Source organism: Carcharhinus amblyrhynchos, chromosome 14 (assembly GCF_965287045.1).
Source record: "Carcharhinus amblyrhynchos chromosome 14, sCarAmb.v2.hapA, whole genome shotgun sequence".
Lineage (NCBI taxonomy): Eukaryota > Metazoa > Chordata > Chondrichthyes > Carcharhiniformes > Carcharhinidae > Carcharhinus > Carcharhinus amblyrhynchos.
In genome coordinates this window covers 28,353,375-28,375,945 of record NC_137337.1, presented here as the reverse complement: position 1 = coordinate 28,375,945, position 22,571 = coordinate 28,353,375, and the positions used below count along the sequence as shown (strand labels likewise).

Genomic DNA, 22,571 nt, shown 5'->3' with positions numbered 1-22,571 from the left:
ATGGGGACAGCTTTGTCTACCATATTAAGAGCTACTAGGATCTTGCACACCTCTACCAAATCTCCTCCCTACAACCCCCCCCTCAATTTAACTTGAGCTGTTTAGGTAAATTTCATTTGCACTTGGGATCTCGAAACAGAAAAATAACCTTTTAGTCCATCACATCTGCCTGATTCTCCAAAACAGCATGTTATCCAGAATATTGAAGATATTCAAAGGCAGATTCCACCACCTTTGAGGCTCAAACCAGAAGACAGATCTCTCATTTTAAATGAGTGATCCCTAGTTCTAGATATTCCTGCAACAGAAATCTTTCCACATCTATTGTCAAGACTCCATCAGATCTTGTGCTTCAATCAAGTAGCCTCTAAAACTCCAGTGGCTACAAGTTAGGCTATTCCAACCTTTTCTCAACTTTCCCACTCTAGGTACTAATCTAGAAAATCTTCTCAACTGTATACAGTACTCCAGTTGGAGTTACCATTGTCCTACATAATGGAATTGTATTTAGTTCCCCTTGCAATAACTGATAATTCAACCAGCTTAAGTTGCTGTATCCCAATAATCATTGGTGATTCTAAACACAAGCCCCTGTCCACGCTAACACTGCATGAGTTTCTCCTTTCTACTAAAATGCACACCCCCCCAAATTCCACCTGTCCTATTTGTCAAAACTTGACAGGAAGTTTGCAACATTCCAATATACAACTTCACAAAAGAAACCCAGGCAGCCATTCTTTACTCTAAAAAAGATGGCCAAAAATGTGCAACTTGCTATTTGGCATTTAAGTCTTCCTTAAGAAGGAGTCTTCAGCCAGCCCTCTGAATTGCTCCTGTTCTGATCAGTTTAGAAGAGTGGGCCTTGTTTCTGAATAGAAACTGCACCAGATCACAAAAAAAAAAATCACAAACCAAGCTTCTATGGGCCAAAGTCAATAAATCTTCAGATGGTTCTGAAAAACATGGTCCAGCACCAAAATGTTGTGGTGAAAAGTTATATAAAAAGACCACTTCTCATCCTGAGAGGTATGTGAATACAACTCATGAAGTCAAAAGACCTGTTCTTTAGCCTGTAACCTGGTTAGATATATCCAAAATATCCAGAGTTACTGCAATAACATGGTTCTGTCCAAATGATATGCTGCTGGAGAACACCAATTATTGCCACCAAAAACAAACAATGGCTTGGTTAGTCACAGTAAGAAAAGTCTGACAACACCAGGTTTAAGTCCAACCAATATATTTGATAGTAAACTCACTATCAAATAAACTGGTTGGACTTAAACTCGGTGTTGTCAGACCTCCTGTGTTTACCCCAGTCCAATGCTGTCATCTCCACATCTTGGTTAGTCTCTGCATTTAAAAACTGACGTTTTTGCAGCTAGTCTTTGAATATGGCCAGTAGATCAAATTTCTGTTGCACAGATAATTTTTGTTACAATCAGTACACCATTCAAAAAAAAAGCCACAGTTCAGTTTGAACCTTAAAAGCACCTCCACTACTTTGCACAATATGCAAAAAAGATGTCTTAATGGCAAGCCAAAATGTTCCTCATTTAGCAAAATGACAGTAAGAAAATGAATTTTTTCAAAAACTCCACTTTAGGTCACTGCAAATCTCATTTTTGGGCCCTTGTTACTAATCAATTTTACTGTTCAATATATTGGCCTGCTACACATGACAAACCTTACAGGATATTCCATTTCAGAAAATGAATGCAGAGTGAATGACATTTTTCAAAAAAAGTACATCAATACCAAAGTAAGTCACAAAATCTAGCCCAAATTTCTTGAATTATTTTTTATTGAACGCTCAAGATCTTAACAACAGCATCCAACAAGTAATCAATTTTGAAGTGATCCTTTTAATTTAAATGGGAAGATAAAGGGGCACAAGGCAGGACAGACATCAGCCAGAGGACTAGCAAGCCCATTGACAATGTTAAAGGGTTTTTCCTCCTTTGAGGATTGTAGTCATGTTAAGACGATTGAGAAATGATCCCAAAGTGTTCTGGTCTACAAGTTTCACACGTGTTAAGCCAGAAACACCCCCCCCCCCCCCCCCAAAATCAAAAATATTCCCTCCCCCAAGCACAACTTAATGGGATAGTTGGAGAGACACTTAACATTTAACTTATTGCTATGTAATATCCACATGCAATAAGGGAAACATAAGAACTTCAATATCAAGTACTGGCTTTGGCCAAGGAGTGACAAATAAGCTAAACAATATTTACAGTGCCTTCAGAAAAAACACAGCGAAGAATTTAAACTAAATTTTTATTTTAACATATGCTCAATTGTTAAACTTGTTTATCAGTACTGACAAGTTTACAGAAACTCAGCATCAACTGTGCTTCACAGAAGAAGTGTGATACTTTTACAGTTGTCTATTACTAGTTTTAAGCACTGACTGCAACAGTTCTTCAGAATTGAGTGAAATGGATTGCTGTCAGTTGTAGTTTGTTCAATCAACTTCTTCCATTCGTGATGTATCATCATCATCACCTTCTAGTGGTGGCATCTCTTCTGTATTTGTTGGGCCTGCATCCTCCATGACAGGATCTTCCTCATCAATACCTAATGAAAACAAAATGGCAGTTTTTCCTTCAAGACCAATTACTAAAGAACAGGGGAAAAATAAAATCAGATTCTGGAAACCAAAGTAGTTAGAATTTCATTAGTGTTTGCATAGAATGCTATGGCTCCCATAAAAGATATATTTTGGTCAAGATACTTACCAAGACCAAGTTTGATCATCCTGTAAATGCGATTAGCATGAGTCTGTGGATCTTCCAATGAAAAACCAGAGGACAGCAGTGCAGTCTCAAACAGAAGAATGACAAGGTCCTTCACTGACTTGTCATTTTTGTCAGCTTCTGCTTTCTGCCTCAATGTTTCAACAATTGGATGATCAGGATTGATTTCCAAATGCTTCTTAGCTGCCATATAACCCATTGTTGAATTATCTCGAAGTGCTTGAGCCTTCATAATTCTTTCCATGTTGGCAGTCCATCCATAGGTGCTGGTAACAATGCAACATGGAGAAGCAACCAAACGATTGGAAACAGTTACCTGGGGAAAGAAAATGCAATTACAGAATTAAAGCAACATGGAACAATGAATTATAGAAGACTATTTAGCCAATTGTCTATGGATAACTATTTCAGATAACAAACAGTTCCACTGTCTGCCCTTTTCCAATTGCCCAACTCATCCTCATTATTTTTCTAGTGCATTTACAACTTACTACTGAAGGGCTTCTACCACTTTCAAAATACATTCCAGATCTTAACACTTGAATGTGCAATTGCCTCAAATCAAGTCCATTCATCAAGACTGATCTTTCATTAGATTCTCTCTTCAAACTGGGAATTTTAACCCTACTTCTGGTAAATGCATCCTGACACTTTTAAGCCTTTCAAAATGTTCATTAGTGGACAAAATGGTTCAGCTGTATTGTAATGCACTAGTCTGTATTTAACCAAAATATCCAAAGATCTACTGTTACCCATTTCACTTATGATTGCAACAGATAGGAGTGGACAATGTGCAACTCAGCTTTAGCTATAGAAAAATCAGCTGAAGTAGGATTTGCAGAAAAAAAATCACTTCATAGACATTACAGCGCAGAACAGGCCCTTCGGCCCACGACGTTGCGCCGACCAATTAAAAAAGCAATGACCCTCTAACTTAAACCAATCCCTTTCCATCCATAAACCTATCCATGGATCTCTTAAACGCCCCCAAACTACGCACATTTACAACTGCAGCAGGCAGGGCATTCCAATCCCTCACCACCCTCTGGGTAAAGAACCTACCTCTGACATCCGTCCTATATCTACCACCCCTTAATTTAAAGCTATGCCCCCTCATGCTAGCTTTCTCTCATTGCACTGTATTCTATTATTCATGGAATAATTAAACATACTTTCTCAATTTTTTTCTCCAGGATGTCTTTCATAATCTTGCACAGATTTTCAAAATTTGCTTTCTTTTCTTCCTGCTTTTTCTTCTCCTCTTCATCTTCTGGAAGCTCCAAGCCTTCCTTAGTTACAGAGACTAAAGTTTTTCCATCAAATTCTTTCAACTGTTGCACACAGTATTCATCAATTGGCTCAGTCATGTAAATCACCTCCAAACCATGTTTTCTTAGCCGTTCCACAAATGCAGAGTTGGCTACTTGGTCCTTGGTTTCACCTGATTATAAAACAGTTCAGAATGACCATACATGCCTATATATATTTTAGGAGCAATTTCATAATTGTACATATACATACCAGTAATATAATAGATATGTTTCTGGTTGTCTTTCATACGGGAGACATAATCTTTCAGGGATACCATTTCATCACCACTCACAGAAGTATGGTACCGGAGCAATTCTGAAAGCTTCTTGCGGTTTTGGGAGTCCTCATGGATTCCAAGCTGCGGAAGTGGTTTAAAGGAAAAAAGGAAATTAGGGCCACAGTTCTGATGTCATGTATGTGCACAAAGTTTAATTTTAGTTGTGAGAATATCAAGTGTTAACAAGCATTTTTTGCTGCCACAAAATGAAAGTTACACCTGAAATATAAAAGCACACAAACCATGTCAAATTTAAGTTTCAAAAAAAAAACAGGTCTGGAATAAAAAACCCACCAAACTGGAATAACTGATCTTCCCCTCGCCAAATCTCATGTCAAAGTCTATTGTAGAACTCTTGTTGAGCTAACAGATTGGGAGCAAGACTGCCATTTATGCTTAGATTTGATTTTGACATGTAGTTGAATATCTTGCCAGTGAAAACATTTGCCCATGTGTTAAAAGATAGACATTTATAGGTCATTTGAGTGTATACTATCACAAGTTTCAAAGAGGAAACTCTTGGCATCCTCCTTGATTCCAACATGCACTTCCTGTAACGAAGCTTCTTCCAAGACTTAAAGAAAATTAAGCAAAGCAGAAGCACCTCCACTGTTTTATATCTAAAACAGAAACAAATCAGCAACTACTCCATAAAAAGCCAGCTATTTAACAGTATTAAAAATCAAGGTAGAATCACACAGACAAGCAGACTATCAAATTATTTCAAATAGTGGCAAGAAAAACAAAAATGATCACCTTGAGGTTTTTGGAAAATTGCTCATACAACTTCTTATAGTTTTCTTTGTCCTCAGACAATTCTGTGAAGAGCTCCAAACATTTCTTCACCAGGTTTTTACGAATAACTTTCAGAATTTTGCTTTGCTGCAACATTTCACGAGAAATGTTGAGGGGAAGATCTTCTGAATCCACTACTCCTTTAATAAAATCTTGGAGAGAAAAAGTAGTGTATTAAATTACAAAGAAAATGTGCACCTCAAATAAGACATCCAGTTGATATTAAATATTTACAGAAGTGCACTTCTGCATTAGGTTATTCCTGCCCAAATGAATACGTACTGAGATATTCTGGAATGAGTTCTTCACAGTTATCCATAATGAAGACTCTGCGCACATACAGCTTAATGTTGTTTTTCTTTTTTCTGTTTTCAAACAAGTCAAAGGGTGCTCTTCTTGGAGCAAAGAGCAATGCTCTAAATTCCAGCTGGCCTTCAACAGAAAAATGCTGCAAAAACATTTGTGATTAGTTTGTTGTACAAGCAATTTGTCATCAGTTCAACCTTAAACAGCAAACAATATTACACGTACTTTCACTGCCAAATGTTCCTCCCAGTCATTCGTCAGACTTTTGTAGAATTCGCCATACTCTTCATTGGTGATGTCTTCAGGATTTCTTGTCCAGATAGGCTTTGTCTTGTTCAATTCCTCTTGATCGATATATTTCTCCTTAATTTTCTTCTTCTTCTTCTTGTCAGTTTCTTTCTTTTCATCTTCTTCTTCATCTGATCCAACATCTTCAATTTTTGGTTTATCATCTTCCTCTGCAACATCATCCTCTTTCTTCTCTTCTTTTTCTTCCCCTTCATCATCACTGATCTCCTTATCTCGCTCCTTCTCTACCTGTTTTAGGAAAAAACTTCACTGAAGGAAATCTTATGGATTATTAATCATCACCAGCCATCAAAATTGCTGCAAGGCAGAACACTGAATGAAGAAAAATACTTACAAATAAAGTAATAGGGTAGCCAATGAACTGGGAGTGTTTCTTCACAATTTCTTTTATTCTTTTTTCTTCTATGTATTCCATCTGATCTTCTTTCAAGTGCAAGATTACCTTAGTCCCACGACCAATTTCTTCATCTTGATAAGTTAAACAAAGAAAATAGATGTTTATATAGTGGCCTTATGCAAATTTGTACAATATTTCTTATATTGGTTACAAAAGCCTCTTGCATGAAAGTGGTGCATTACTATTTATCGTGTAATATCTTTCCATTTTCAAGTAACATTGAACTAGGTTCAATTAGAAAACTAGCTGATTCAAACTTGGATCTCTAATATAAATATTCTGTATCATTTACTTACCATGGTCTAGTCTCACTGTGAAAGATCCTCCAGCAGATGATTCCCACACATACTGATCATCATCGTTGTGCTTAGTGATGACCGTTACCTTTTCTGCAACCAGATAAGCAGAATAGAAACCAACACCAAACTGCCCAATCATTGATATATCTGCACCAGCTTGCAAGGCCTCCATGAAGGCTTTTGTTCCAGACTTGGCAATTGTACCCAAGTTATTTATGAGGTCAGCTTTGGTCATTCCAATGCCAGTATCCCGAATGGTCAAAGTGCGCTCCTTTTGATTTGGGATAATATCAATCTTCAATTCTTTGCCAGAATCGAGTTTGCTTGGATCAGTTAAACTTTCATAACGGATTTTGTCAAGAGCCTTTAAAAATAAAAAAAACTCAATTATAGAAAAAGAGGAAAGGAAAGCAGTAAGGAAACAAGTCAACTGAATCACAATGAAAGAACTGGACTATAACATTAAAATAAGCCATCCAGAGAGTGAGTGTGCACTATATTTAAAACATAAAGGCCATCCAAAAATTTAACCACTAAAAGGCACTACTGAAACTGTTGTCATCTTTTCAGGTTTTGCAAGGTTTTAAAAAATCCGAGATTTGCTATCAACTATGTTAAATTCCTCTGGCTACCAGACTGAAGCAACTATTTTCCATCTTAGGAGCCAGACCAATCTAAAATGTTCTCTGCTACTCACTGTCAAACTTAAATTTGGGTATTAGTTCTCATTATTTGGTCTCACTGCATACTATCTTCACAAGGCTTTAAAGCAGTCAGACACCATGCAACAAAAAAAGTGTTCCATTGTTTAGAATATGGTGGCTTTGCTATTTATCACCAATCCCTCAATAATGTGGTGGGACTTCTAACAATGCCATCCATTAGAATTTTCAGTAACAGCATTCACAGGCTGTGGGGTGCACTATACAAATACATGATCATCAAATCAGGATGGGATCCTTTGACATTACAAAAAGCCTGCTGCCAAAATTGCCTCAAACATCTCAGTTCTTCAAAGTTTCTTTGTGATCCACTGCAGTTACTCAAATCTTATAACTAACTTGAAAGAGGCATCTTTCTTTGCACAGGGTCATAGGCTTCCCAAAGTGTATGGAATGCAGGTGAATATGCTTTATAGTATTAAAATTTCAGCATGAGGGTCAAGGGCAGCAAGCATACAGAATCATCAATGCCATTGTCACTATTATTGCATGGATTAATCAATCAATCTGTACAGATTTGTTTTGAAGATTGTCAGACTCAACTGACCCTGTTACCACCATCCAAAATAATGTCAGATGTGCTACTCTCATCTGACTTGTGAACAGAAACTGCTGGGGTTTTTGTAAAGATCCAATGTGGTAGAATATTAGTTTAAAAATCATACTGGACTCAGTTAAACTGAGTCTCTCCTCAGGCCTGTCTTTTTCCAGTACCTTAAGCAAAAAGATTAAATACACATTCTTAGACTGCATCAGTAAGTAGAAAGCAAAGGATTGTGGTCAACTGGTGTTTGTGGCCAGAAGACTATTTCAAGTAGGGTCTTGCAGGGCATAGTAATGGACCTCTGATGAGCAGATTTGGTCATGTGGTTGAATGCAAAGCAGAATGCAGCAGGAAGATACAAACAGACTGGCCAGAAATTTGAAACAATGCATTTGGGAAGAACAGCTAAGGGCAAAGGAATATAGATTCCAAAGAAACAGAGCAACACAAGAGTGCTTATTCACAGCCTTGAAGTGGCAGGAGGTAGAGAAGATGGTTAATCATTGCTCAAAGTATTGCATGTGAAACACTAATTACACCAAAGTTTGAGTACTGGGTGTCCACATTGCAGGAAGGATATGACTGCAATCTTATCAGTAGAAACAATCTGGGATGGTTCTTAGTGGCAATTTTATTTAAAAAGTGCAATTATGGATAGCTAAGATATTGATGAGGGAGTAGAATTTTGACCTGGGACTCAGCACAAGAGGGTTGGAAAGCTAAAACCCTAATTGCACATGGAAATTCATTTTGATCAAATCAAACAGCCTGATTCCCCCTACCCTTTGATCCCTAAGATCTACATCTAACTTCTTGAAATCAAATGTTTTGGCCTCAGCTACTTTCTGTTAGAGCGAATGCCACACATTCATTCTCCTGAATGAAGAAATTTCTCCTCACTTCAGTTCTAAAAAGGTTTATCCCTTATCCTCAAGGGATGACCCCTAGTTCTGGTCTCTCCCACCATGGGGAACATTCTTTCTGAATCTACCCTAGACAATTTTAGAAGTTTGAAATCTCCTCTCACTAAACTCCAGTGAATATAACCTTAACCGACTTAGTCTCATGACAGACCTGCCATCCCAGGAATCAGCCTGGTAAACCTTTGCTGTACTCCCTCATAGTAAGGACATCCTCGGATAAGGACACCAAAACTGTGCACAATATTCCAGATGTGGCCTCACCAACACCCAATACAATTGCAGCAGAACATCTTGATACTCAAAGCCTCTCACTACAAAGGCCAACATACCATTTGCCTTCTTCACTGCCTGCTGTACTTGTGCACTTACTTTCAGTGACTGATGCAAAAGGACACCAAGGTCTCACTGAGAATCCACCTTTCAATTTACGCTGTGTAAATCTCTTACTACTACCAAAGTGAATAACCATGCAGTATAATGTGGATAAATGTATCTGCTATGCATATGCCCACAGCCTGTCCAAAGCATCTCACCATCCCCAATTTTGTATCATCTGCAGATCTGGAGATAGTAAATTCAGTCCTGCCTGCCAAATCATTTATAATGTAAACAGTTGGAGTCCTAGCAGTTGATCCCTGTAGAATCCCACTGACAGGCAGAGACCAATTTATGCCAACTCTTTGCATCCTCTCTGCTCAAGTTTTTTTAAACCCATCAAAACATTACCTGTAATCCCATGTGTGTTAACTTTACATAGTAGTTACGTGAGCTATGTGAACAATGCAGGACCATTCCAAGGTGAAAACCACTTCTGGGGGACAGAGGTCAACCCTCAATACAGCATATCAGGTCACAAAACCTCTATTCCTGGCATGAACCACAGATGGTAACAAGCAGTTTCTTCTCCACTGTTGTTGGACTTCTTTGCATTCAATTATCTTTCTCTCCACCCTAGCTATGATTGTAACACATGGCCACTCAGCTTCTGACCTCATTTACAGCCTTGATCTAAACAAGTGTCTGCTGTTGACATCAAGTCAGAATTTAATTAAGTGTCACAACATGAAGCCCACAGGTGGTCAAACCTGGCACAAAGGAAAATGGTTGTGGTTGCTGGAGATCATGGGAACACCACCACCTGCAGATTTCCATCCAAGCCACTCACCATCATGATTTGGAACCATCTTGCCATTCCTGGGTCAAAATTTATGAGCTCCAACAGTGGGCACACCACTACTGTCACAAGGTGAATAAAACACCTAACTAGTGACATCCATGTGTGTGAACTATATTACTTTGTTATACTTGGTCTAACTTAGAACTGAGCAGAGAATGCCCATAATCATAGTGTGCATATAACCTGATTGGACAATATTAGCTGATCAATTAGTTTTTGGCCAGTTTGTTGGAGGCAAGTAGTGAGAGAGAACCCCTTGCTCTTGTGCTCTGGAGTTAAGAAGTGCAATGAAATGATCCAACTGCCTCAGCTTTAACAGCAAGTGTGCTAATTTAGACCAGGTGAACGGTAGCTCAATGTTAGCACAAGTTCAAGTTCCAATCCAGAGTTCAATCGAAGTAAACTCCCTGGACACAGTGACATCATGCAGTTTCCAGATGGCTGCAATCGTTACAAGAGGATGTTGAGACTCCAATGTAAACCAGAAAAGGCAAAGTTGTACAGTTACTATATTCTATAGTAATGACTAAGAAAATCTGGGACCATGTACCAACAGTAGTGGTATCCATACAGCGCTAAAGGATAAGAAATGGTTCCTTCCCAGAAGTCTGCACCATTAAAGATGTTGCATCTATACAGATAACAGTTCTTGTCAGAATTAATTAGCTGTCAAAGAACAGGAAACCTTGCTGGAACTGGGCAAGATGTTAATGAATTTAAGTTTATAAAAAGCTTGAAGTTTAAATAAAATCAATGCTTGACATTTTCAGTGTTGACATGACTGAGGTGGTCACCATCAAAATTTGTACTGCAATTACTGATTTTATAAATCAGTGGAGTATGATTAAGCAAGCAGTTTTGTTGAAAACTCCCAAATCTATTTGCACAAGATGAAAACCAATGAACTTTTGTTTGAAATAGCAAAATTAATGTTTTGTCAGCTTGACTTGAGGTTTATGGTGACCCTCATGGTGTTAGGTCTGCTTGCAAGCACTTTGCTTAATACCTCATTGGAAAAAAGCCCAAGTATGGCAAACAAGACATTAAAGTCTGTAAATTTGTTTAGAAGAAATAGTTTACAACAGTTCACACTAGTGGCTATTTGTTAGGATACAGCAAGTTACAAAAAGACCATTTTCACATTTGATCAACATTCCCCCACCAATTTCTGATGGGTGGAGCTACTGGACAAGGCCCACAATTGCCATGACAACTAGAGAAGATCTTGGGGGACAGGGATGGGTATTATGATTGAGACTGACTTGCAAAATGCTGAAGCTTCTCCACTTACAGCAAAAATTAAGCTTTTGTTAACTTCTCACTATTTAAAAAGAACTGACACTGGCAGGTGTATCAAAACACCATTTTGACATGGATCTTTGTCAGTGGTCAAAAGCCTGAAACTTACCAAAAAAGATGATCCATTATCAAGGGCAACTACAGATAGTCTTTTTAAAAGATATTAGCGAGTTGCTAGCACATGGTTGCTTTTGCTGCAAGCAGATCCAGTCTTGGCTCAAGCAATGGCCCTCTTAAAGACTTACATCCTGCATCAGTTCCTCCTCCCAGAGGAATGATCCCTCAAATCAACACCAAACATTAGTTCTGATTCTTCATGTCATGGTTTTTTTTAAAACCAGAGCTTCTGGGAGCAGTTCAAACCAAATATTAAATTTTTTTGTTTCCAAGTTCATTGGGATCACTTATGTAGTTAAGATTTCTTCACTAACATTCTTAAATATAGAATGGCTATGCATCAGATACTAGTCTCAATTGACTGAAGATTTACTCAAATTAGTTCAAAATTATATCCAAAGTGGGAAAGCTGTTGCAAAATGCTACACACTCCAAATGACTTGTCTGAGCCCAATTCATCAATGCCAGTGTTACTGTACTGAAACAGTGGTTTGCAATTTTAGGAGGTATTAAGTATATCAACTTCAGTTACCCCAACAGGATTGGAATCCTAAAAAAATTCTACCAGTCACAAACCAGACTCAGCAGGAAAAGCCACCTCACCCAATTCCTCCCCCCCACCAAAACTTGATTTTAGTATATGGTTGGAGTCAAACTGAGCTGTAAAGTGCATCAATTGTTTCAATTAGTAATGGTTTTGTTTCACTGAGTGTACCAAGACATTAATACTTCTCATTTCCCACCTACTTAAATTTCTAGAACAATCTGGCACTATTACCAGTACTCAGTAAATTGGTTTGATGTTGACGTTATAATCGACATATAATCAGAAAAATGCATTACTGCATCATCTCAGAAATCACCACAAACGACACTGAACCTTTATTAGGGGTGCTAAAATCGTGTGGAAAAAGGAGGGAAGTTAGATCGGGACAAGTCACTTGAAAAAAATGACTTACATCAGAGGAATTGGAAATGAGCTCTCTCAGAAAAATCTCTTTGTTGGAATAAAATGTGTTGATGATCAAAGACATCAACTGAGCAATTTCCGCCTGAAAGGCGAAGGTCTCAGTTTCTTCCTCCATGGGCATATCCTGTGTAGCAACCGGAGTTTCTTCAGGCATCTGTTCGTACAGCGAAATAAAGAAAAAAAGCAATAAAAGGTTTGATCAATAGGGGTAAAATAACCAGAAAACGATAACAAGTGATCACTAATAATTTTTTTTAAAGGGGCTAAGAGAAACCCGGTGGCTCCACATGCGCAGGCTGACTCCACCCCCGAGAACAAGCTTCTAGAAAAGTCTGAGTTACCAGAAGCCATAGCGCGGTTAATAGCGCTTGACAATAAGCAATCGCTCGAGGGAAAAAAAAATCAGGTTCCCCTCAACTATATGAATTTGATTTTTTTTCGCCGTTAAGTTACAAACCCCCACGAAACAAAACACAGCATCGTTTCAGAACATCCCTCCAGTCAATCGACTCAACGATTTGAAATCACTCATCAAATTAACACCACCCTTTCCCAATCGGGATTTACAATAATATTTAAAATTAAGATCCAGCATTGTGCTGAGCTAATCGCCACACCAGCACCCTCCAAACCTGCCTTCAACTTTTTGTCTTCCTTCGGGGGATACTCGCTTTAACGAAAATAAATGCCGCAACTACCACCGCACAATCTTCCCCTACAGAAACACCTTAGCTTATGCGAGGAGAAAAGGCGGCGAACCGGTTTTTATACGGCGCCTCGACTTCGCCGAAGCTGAAGTTCCAGAAACATCTCGAACCTTGGACGTACGGGTAGGGGCGGGGGCAGCGCACTGATTGACAGCCGCCTCGGCCTATCGAAAAGCAGAGCCACCGGCGCTCCGGTGCGGAACGGGCCAATCGACGGCGGGGAGGGGCGGGGACCTGGGCCGGCGCTGCGGAAAGCCTGTGAATGAGTCACCGCCTCTCGGGTTGCTGGAATTTTCTCTGAGCCGTTTGTGAGGTGCGGGTGAGCTGGCGTTTTTACCGCCGAGCGAACACCAACGAACAGGGGAAAAAAGCGAAAATAGCGCATCTCGTGACAAACAACACATACAGCCACCATATAATTTGAGATACGTAACGGCAATTTTATTGTTTGAATTTAGATAACCGTCAAAAACCTATGTCCCTCCCGCTTGTTGTTGTAAAAAAAAGACCGCGTTTCAAACAACACGTTCATTGTTAGAAATGTCTTACGATTGTGAATAAGTTGTCTAAAACGATTGGTGGTCCGGATTAGTCCTTCTATTCAAAAGCTTTTCTAAAAAAATCAAAATATAATCGATTATTCTCTCCCGTTGGATTGATTGTCTCAGTCGACAAATCTTGATTGAATTTAATGCTTTAATTCATCCAACGCCATGATGTCCACTCGCCGCGAAAGTTTTAAGCACGTCGTGAAGGGGATTTTCACAGTAATTTTGTTGCAGTGTAATGTAAGCATGTATCACCATAGATCATACCACAGATAGTGAAGGGAGGAGGATGAGGATAGCTATGCCAATTGCAAATGTGTTATTGCTGTTTTTATTTCCGATTCTGGAACGTTCTTTCAGGATCAGGAGGTAACATTCAGCATGAAAGGAGCTGCTGCTGGAGTGTAATTGATATGATTATGTCCTCCAACCGAGAACCTTCTAGTGTTCAGTTGCACAATATGAGCACAACCCCACCCAAGGTGACCATCCCCAAGAATAAACCTAATTAACATCTTAAAAATTAAATAAAGAAATTGAGCAAGTATGTTGTGCAATAAAAAGATGTAAGAAAACATTTCTGGGTAAAAACAACAAAAATGGGTTAGATTAAAACAAGCACACGTGTAACTACAATTTTGAATGTACAAACCTCTCAGTTTTCCCATTTGATTTTCAGATGCCTAGGTGGGAAAATAAAACACACCATTCCTATACAACAATTGAGAAAAATTCTGAATAAAAAAGGGTTCCCCTGACAAAGACCAGTTCTACAATAAGTCCAAAATATTTTATGGCTCTTACGTTTGAGCTTCTGGGGATTCCGTGAATGTCTGTATGTTGATTGATGTCTTTTTATTAACATCCACAGGTGATTCGGTCCGCCTTGTTGTCCAACAAGGGGCATACGTGCGATGGGTTGTGCGAGGGCTGCTGTTGGATGTCGCTTCAAGAGTTGCCTAGTGCTTCACGTCGTTAGTGTACACTTAAACTGGACCAGCTGACAGGCAACATGACAGCTCAGTGACTATCACTGTTTGCTGTGCAGATACATGGATTTGGGCCAGTGTCTGTGGGAGTTTGCACATTCTCCCCGTGCTTGCGTGGGTTTTCTCCAGGTGCTCCGGTTTCCTCCCACACCCCAAAAACATGCTCTTAGGCTGATTGGTGTTCACAAATTGTGCCTAAATTAGGCGTCCCACAATCTGGTTATAATTCTCTAAACTTGCACACCTTTACTGTGGAGTCCAATTGGCGTAGACAAAGGTCATAGGTAGAAGGGGGCACTCACAATGTTAAAATGGCGGCGCGAGCTTGTTGGGCCGAAGGGCCTGTTTGCTGTGCTGTGTTGTTCTTTGTTCCCCCGATAAATTTGTAAGGCATGATCTCGCATGCACAAAGCTGTGCTAACTATCCTTAATCAAATGCTGTCTTTCCAAATGTCAATATCTTAGCCCTCATAATCCTCTCTTGTAACTTACCCACCACAGATGTTATGCTTACCAGTCTATAATTCCCAGGTTTTTCTTTGCAACCCTTCTTAAATAAGGGCACCACATTTGCTACCCTCCAGTCTATTGGAACCTCACCCATGGCTAACGATGATGCACATATCTCAGCCAGGGCTTCTGCAATTTCTAATCTATCCTCACGCAGTGTTCTTAGATATACCTGGTCAGGACTAGGAGATTTATCCACATCCATATGTTTTAATACAACTATCACCTCAATCGTAATGGAACTGTCCCCGGTATTTCGCAGCTAACTTTACCAGGTTCCCAAGTCTTCATGACTTCCTCCATGGTATTATGGTTCAGGTCAGAAACTAAAGTGTTTTATGAAGCCCTGAATCACAAGTTTTGCATTTTAATTTTGACTTGTATAAGCATGAGGTGTTTTACTTCAGGTATAATTCAAGTGACCCATGAGAGAGCTTTTCTCAAACAAAGTTTATTTAAGAATGTAATTAACATGTATAGTAAGAAAATGAGCAAGAATTTTTATCAATTACAAACAAGAAACAAAACCACTATTATGTATAACCCTTAACCGGTATATATATATATATCAGATGTTATGATCAAAACCAATATCCAGTCAATAAAACACTTTACACAGATTTATCACTGCACAGGCTAAAGCTCATATGATACTGTAATCCAATTCCCTGCGTTGAATACTGATTTCAAATGATCTTGAAAACTCAGCAGCCTGTAATCATCAGTTCCCCAAAACATAATTTTTTTACTGCAGCATGACAACAAGCCTTTCTTTTAGTTAACTGGTAAAACTTTCAAAGTAAAACAGAGAAAGGGACTTCTTTTCCAGCTTGCTTCTAAGACTGTCTCTAACAATGTACCCAAAACAAAATTAAAAACAACCCTTGTCACCTGATCGGCACAGTTTTTTTTCCTCCTGCCAATGACATCACCTAAGGCTGTGACCATGATTTCAAAAAGACCCCTTAAAGGTACACCAACATGACAGCAGTAAGACTCACACATGTGACTTAAAATGTTCTTATTTACATAGTGCTCAGAAAATAAACTGCACAGTTACAGCAAGAAGACATGCCAGCGACCATTCTGCTTTGTGGAAGAAGGTGGCTGCTGTAGTCAGCCACTTTTGTGTGGTGCTTCCCTTATTGCCTTGGAAGAGATGAAGACAGGCTGCTCAATTGTGTCAGCTTGCATCTGAGATGAGGTTGGTGGATAGAAGTGCCTATGGGGACATCTCCAAAGGCTGTTGTACCTGTATCACTGAAGGGGAAACCTCAGAAGCTGGGCTTTGCTGTGCAGATGTTCCCACTTTTATAGGAACCAAAGAGACTGAGGATGATGAAGGCAGCCCTGAGGAGCTTTCATCATCTTTGGTGACATTGTTAACCCGTTGATGGCTGGAGAACCAGTTGGGGGGCGCAACTGGCACTCGCTCCAAACCTTTCTGCTACCAGCACTGATGACCAGCCCAAGTTATAGAGTGTATGCATCCTGTCTACATAAGTGCAGTTTCTGCATGCATTCCAAATGTGGCTCTCCATGAGATTGGCCCCTGTCTCCTTGGAGGAGCTTATGTATTCATAGCCCTCAGCTATTATGACAACTTAAGCTGGATGGCTCCTCCATTTTCTGTCCACGATACTACACTACTTCAGGGAACTCTTGCCATGTGGAAACATAGCTGTTGCTGGTCTTGGTGGAGCCTCCTCTAGTAACTCCTAAGACCCTGCATCCTCATCTGTGGCAAGCTGCAGAGCTCTGTCTGTCATCCATCCTCCAAGGGAAACTCCACAGCTGCATCACCTGCACATTAGTGTCCTGTTCTTCACCCAGTGCCATCCTATCTAAACATATCTGTTGGTGGACAGTGCACTTATATGATGTGACAGTACTTTATTCCGATCTTGACCTGATGTTCAAGAGGGAGAAGATCTTGGTTGGATGTCTGCACTGTGGCACACAGAGAGATCATGACAATCTTAGAAAGCAGATTCCTTTGCAGTACTGAGGAGGCATTTTGGTATGCGGTTGGACAGGATCGTATCGCTCTCAGTTATGAACACCTCCACCGTGTGTCCACATCCCCAGGCACTGACTAATTCCATTCCTCTATTCTCCATTGGTGTGATGATCTGAAGTTAGGGGTACTCTTCCCCTCCTGTGTGGACCCTCTGTTGGCTATTTTCTACCTATTTCCTGTGCAATAACAAAAGAAGGCATGATAAGGCACTGCTGTCCTCTGATCAATGATCAATGACAGCTGCTTCAATTCATTGGAGGATGCATGTTTCAATATTAGCAAGTCCTCAGCAGCACTTTGGCGCAGATAAAAGGTCAGTAATTTCTTTGCACACATAGGACTCCCATGGTCTTGTGTTGCATTTGCTCTGTGGTTCCTGAACTAGTGTGTCTGATGAAGGTTGAGTATCCAGAGGCCTGTCCTGGGATTTGAGGAAAGCACATGATGGTATTAGGTTGTTGAACATGTTCCTGCACTCGATCCAAATTCTTACCATGCTTCTTCCTGACAGTGACAACAATTGTCCACCTAAGGCTGCTTAATCTGTGTGGGAGACTTCCTCCTTGCACCATGCAGAAAGAGGACCTCATAAAAACAAAGAAGATAGGAGCCGGAGGAAGCCATTTGGCCTTGTGAGCGTGATCCACCATTCATCACAATCATAGCTGACCATCCAACTCAATAACCTAATCCTGCTTTCTCTCCATAACCTTCGATCCCATTCGCCCCAAGTGTTATATCTAGCCGCCTCATGAATACATTCAATGTTTTGACATCAACTACTTTCTGTGGTAATGGAATTCCACACGTTCACCAATCGTTGGGTGAAGAAACCTCCTTCCAGGTTGGCATCTGAAAAATGAGGTCCAGGTTCTCCTGAGATGTTATTAAAATGAAAAATCGTACTCAAAGCTTTTTGTTCTTCATTCTCCGATTACAGCTGTAAAATGGTGGTCACAGTAATGGCTATTGTGGTGAATTTAACTCAAACCTGTACTTCATTGTCCCACCTTTGTTCTCACATCCATGACAAGTTAATTGACCGCCAAACTCATCTTCATATCAATTAAAAGGTTTCACCCATGAAACTCAGGGCTCATTCATTCAGTTTTACCTTTCCCATGACCACAGCAAAATTCTAACACAATGTCTTTTTCTCTGCCATCTGACAATTTCTCATGAAGGCTGAGCACATATCTGTCTCTTAAGTTACTATGAACGTGTAGTTGTGCAAAATAAAGGGCCCATATTTTTAAATGCATCAGTTATTGGTTCTTCTCTGCCCGAAGACAGATCCTTGGTGATTATTCACTAACCCTCAATGAAGTACCATGATACTTTATTACTGGTGAGGTGAGGAGGCAGGCCCTGAGTCTATCTCAGCCAGAATGGGGTAAAAGAAAACCCATGATGTTGAAGTTAGTCTAATCCACAAGCGAGCCATCAAGCGAATTGAGTTAACTGCATGACCGGCAAACCCCACTTTATCAGTTACAGTTAAAGAGTAGGTTGAACAGGCAGCAAGGAAGTTACAGCCTCTCTTGCAAACTGAACTCCAGCTGGAACCTTGTTTTTAACCTTGTTGCTATACTAAGGACACAGAAGGATATTGCACTTGGAACCATTATTTTTCAGTTTTACCACGCACAACAGAAAGATTGGAAAGAATGCGAGTTATACTTTCACATTACTTTTGGCTACTGCCATGCTACCTGGCCCAAATGCTTGCATCCCCAGCCCATCATGCATTCCTCCATACATCACTCCATCCAAAAGAAACAAGAGAAAAATGAAGTGACATGAAAAGTCAAAAGGTTAAAACACAGACTTTCAAAAGAGACAAGCAAAAGAACCACAAAACAACAGAATAAATAGAGACAATCAAACCAGATATACAACCACTATGAAGATGACACTGACTGGTAAAGCAGACATTATATCCTGCAATATACCCTGAGCAAAATGGAAGAACCATTAGTAATAATATGAAAATGGAAGATCGCTTCTCAGCCTTTTGGCTAACTTCAAGTGTTGAATCGAGCTCAAGATGGGATGCAATGACATATTTTGGATCTTCTTAGTCTTGTAGAGACCATGAATTGTATTCAATTAGAATTTGGTTTGTGGAGCAAGCAAGGAGATGGATTTGGGTTTGCTGATCCACTCTGAGCTTTAGCTTTGTAACTTTAAGAATGGAGTAAATTTTTTTAAAATATAAAGTGGAACATCTAGTGCAGGAGTTCTCAACCCTTCTGTTTCTGAGGATCCACCATGTTATGAAAGGTCAGACAACACTTTCTTTTTGCATAAAATATAGTTATACAATTACAAAAAAAAGTGGCATGTCCTTATATTTCTAATACTTGGCAATTAAGCGCTTCTGAAATTTGAAGCATTTCATAGACTCATTAGACACTATGGGCAGAATACTTCCATCCCACTTGTGACAGTTTGGTGGCAGATCTAGTATCTAGCAGGAGCCATAAAGTCAGAAATCCACTGGTGTAAAAAATGTTGCAATTCTCCCAGTGGTAGGTTGGTCTGGTGGTGTTTGTATTCATTTGCATCTCATGGATGCTCATCAAAACAACTTGCCACCACAATCTGTAAGGCCTTCCAATCCAGCATCACGCCAGTGGGAAATCATATTTGTCTCAAACCCAACTGACAAAGAGTGGTATGCATATGACTTCTAAGAGACGAGCAGTGAAAGATTCAGGAGGTCCTCTTTGTAGTTAGCTTCTTTTTCCTGGATCCACCTTGTTTTGTAACGCATTTATGACAGTTTGATGACCAGATTTCATAGCCCAGATTTGCTGCCAGTGAGAACTGGAATGGCTCACAACTGAAAAAGAAGGCGAGTAAGCCGGCAATTGGCTGGGATTTGTTTGTACTCGGGGCAGCATCACAAATGAGATATTCTCGCTGCCAGTAGCCGTTAGAGGTGCTGGGGATAGTCCTCTCCTCTCCCTGGCATCTTGCACTATGGCTTTCGGTTTCTCAGTATCAGAACTTCAGGTGACAATGGGTCATCCCTTAAATGCAAGGTCTCCAAATGAACTTAGAAACAATGATTCCACTAAGCACTTTGGATGAATTTATGGATCTCAGAACTGAGAACTTCACATTTGCTGATATTATTTCCTTATTTTTGCGATATGTTGTGGTTTCTATGGCATTCAAAGCACAGATTTGTAAAGAAAACAAGTATCATCATGTGAGATTCAATCATAGAGGATAGTAGCGCAATTATTTTGGGGCCTCCTGTTGTTTTGGGGCCCCATTGCAGGCAGGGTGTATTTTGTGTTTCACTATAAACTGTACCTGATTGTATAGGACTTTGGTGGGACCACATGTGGAATATTATGTGCAGTTTGGTCTCCATTTCTCAATAAACATATATTAGTTTGGAGGCTGTTCAGCGAATGTTCACTAGATTGATTCCTGGGATGACAGCAGTGTCCAATGACGAGATGCTGAATAAGTTGGGCTATGCTCCATGGAGTTCACAAGAATCTCATAGAAACAGACATAATTATGAAGGACTTGACAGAGTAAACATTGAGAGGTTGTTTCCCTTGGCTGGGGAATCTGGGAATATCATGATCAAACAAGTGAAGAAGGCACTCAGTAGAATGAATAGCTCTACCATGCTGTGTTAACTCGACAGCATTATGTATTATTCTTCCTTGAGACTCTTCCCTGCCTCAGTGATGCTCTGTAACTACAAAGCTGAAAAATGATTTTTTAAATTAAGATCCCACGGAGGAAGCTTCAAGCCAATCCATATGCAACAACCCACTCTGAAAACTCTGCTCAAGTTTTGACAGCTGTGACAAATTCCAGCATAGCAGCTGAGACAATCAACAACATTCCAAAACAATCAACAAAGTTCTAAGTAAAACAACACATAGCATTATAAAAAACAAGTCAATTCACTTTATCTCCCAATGTTAACATATACTTAAAAAAAACACAGAATCCAGATCTTTGGTAAAAAGGAATCAGTTGGTCCATGGGCCATATCCCATCTGTGTACCAAGTTCTGTTGAAATCCATCCATTTGTTTTTGCGATATATTGTACACCATCAGGGAAGAAGACATTACCACAATGTATCTTGAGTGGCAGAGGCAATCAGGTACAAAAAGAGATAATATTGTACTAATAGAGAAAAAGATGCACCAGAAAGGAAAAGGAAGAAAATAATTAGTTTAAAATTTTACTTTTCAGAATATCCCAAAATAATTTGCAACCTGAAGAAATGATACTCCATACTTGTAGTAATTAGTTTTTGGTGCCAAAGAGGTGAATTGGTAGTGAAGAACACATTTAACATTGTTAAAAGGGTACTTAGGCTTTGGTTACTAGCGTGCAATGACCTTAGTTTGTATCCATCATGCAAATCATGAAAACTTCATGACGTTCAATGCATGTCACTGGTGAGGCTGTTTTGAGAAGCAAAAGCTGAAGTGTGCAACTTAACCAGCAACTTTTGGACATTGACTCCTGCCTGAAGCATAATTTATTAATGTACAATTAAGATGAGTCATTAGTCTCATCATCATTTTGACACCAAAATCAGGATCAAATGCAAACCATCCACTGATTATATGTAGTGCTGCGTTTTTCCATTTTAAGTATGGACAAAGGATTTCATAATGGGGAAAAAAGTTGATTTGAAAAAAACTATGTCACATAGAATTATATAGAATTTATGGCACGCAAACAAGCCTAACTGCATACCAGTGTTAATACTCCACATGAGGATTCTACCTTTCAAAAGATGACTCTTGTCATCTTGCACCAAGTTTGCCCTTCATTCTCAAAGGGTCATGAGTCTGTGGAATTCATTACTCCAGAGTGTAGTGGATGCTGAGACACTGAGTTAAATTTAAGGAACAGGTAGACAGAATTTTAATTAGTAGGGGTTTTAAGGGCTATGGTAAATGGGCAGACAGTGGAGTTGAGGCTGAGATAAGATCAGCCATGTTCGTGTTAAATGGCAGAGCAGGCTTGAGGGGCTAAATTGCCTACTCCTGTTCCTAGTTTTTATGGTTTTTATGTTTGTATCAATCTCCCATTAAATGTCAATGCTTTTTGTTTCAACCACTCCACATTCCCAGAGCTGTCTATGTGAAGAAATTCCTTCTAAATTATTTGGTTGGTGACTAGTTATCTTATATTTGTGGCCTGGGTCTGGATTCAACTGTGTAGAAAAATGGTTTCTCCACATCCACCCTATCCAACACTTCCAACCAACAAGAATTACATTTTCACATGTGAGAAGTAAGGTTTTATAGACAAAAAGAATGTGCAGGCATAATCTTTTTAATGAGTTATGTATATGCATATACTTGAGTAACTATTGACACTGTGACCAACCTGCATTACCAACTTTTGACCCCATTACTGGCTTTGTATTGTGTTATTGACACTGCATAGTTTTAAGACAAAAGATTTAAGGATTAAAATTAAAAACTGCAATTGGGTTAGGTTTAGAAACCTTTATTGATAACATTGTTGTCACTGGATGCGTTTTTAGAAAATAAATAAATATGTAATCTATATACTGTTGAGTAATTGTGTATCA

General features: G+C 39.4%; 1 protein-coding gene across 1 annotated transcript; it reads right to left on the bottom strand.

Annotated features, from left to right (window-relative positions):
• Nucleotides 1–2,263: 2,263 nt before the first annotated feature.
• Nucleotides 2,264–13,000, bottom strand: LOC145352527 (heat shock protein HSP 90-alpha). Its single transcript, XM_080202496.1, has 11 exons — nucleotides 12,842–13,000; nucleotides 12,195–12,359; nucleotides 6,451–6,817; nucleotides 6,092–6,225; nucleotides 5,674–5,985; nucleotides 5,425–5,590; nucleotides 5,104–5,294; nucleotides 4,281–4,428; nucleotides 3,932–4,200; nucleotides 2,742–3,075; nucleotides 2,264–2,580 (listed from the first exon to the last, which is right to left on the bottom strand). Exons 2-11 carry the CDS (start codon nucleotides 12,357–12,359, stop codon nucleotides 2,468–2,470), a joined length of 2,199 nt encoding a protein of 732 aa, XP_080058622.1. The 5' UTR covers nucleotides 12,842–13,000; the 3' UTR covers nucleotides 2,264–2,467.
• Between the last annotated feature and the right edge of the window lie 9,571 nt (nucleotides 13,001–22,571).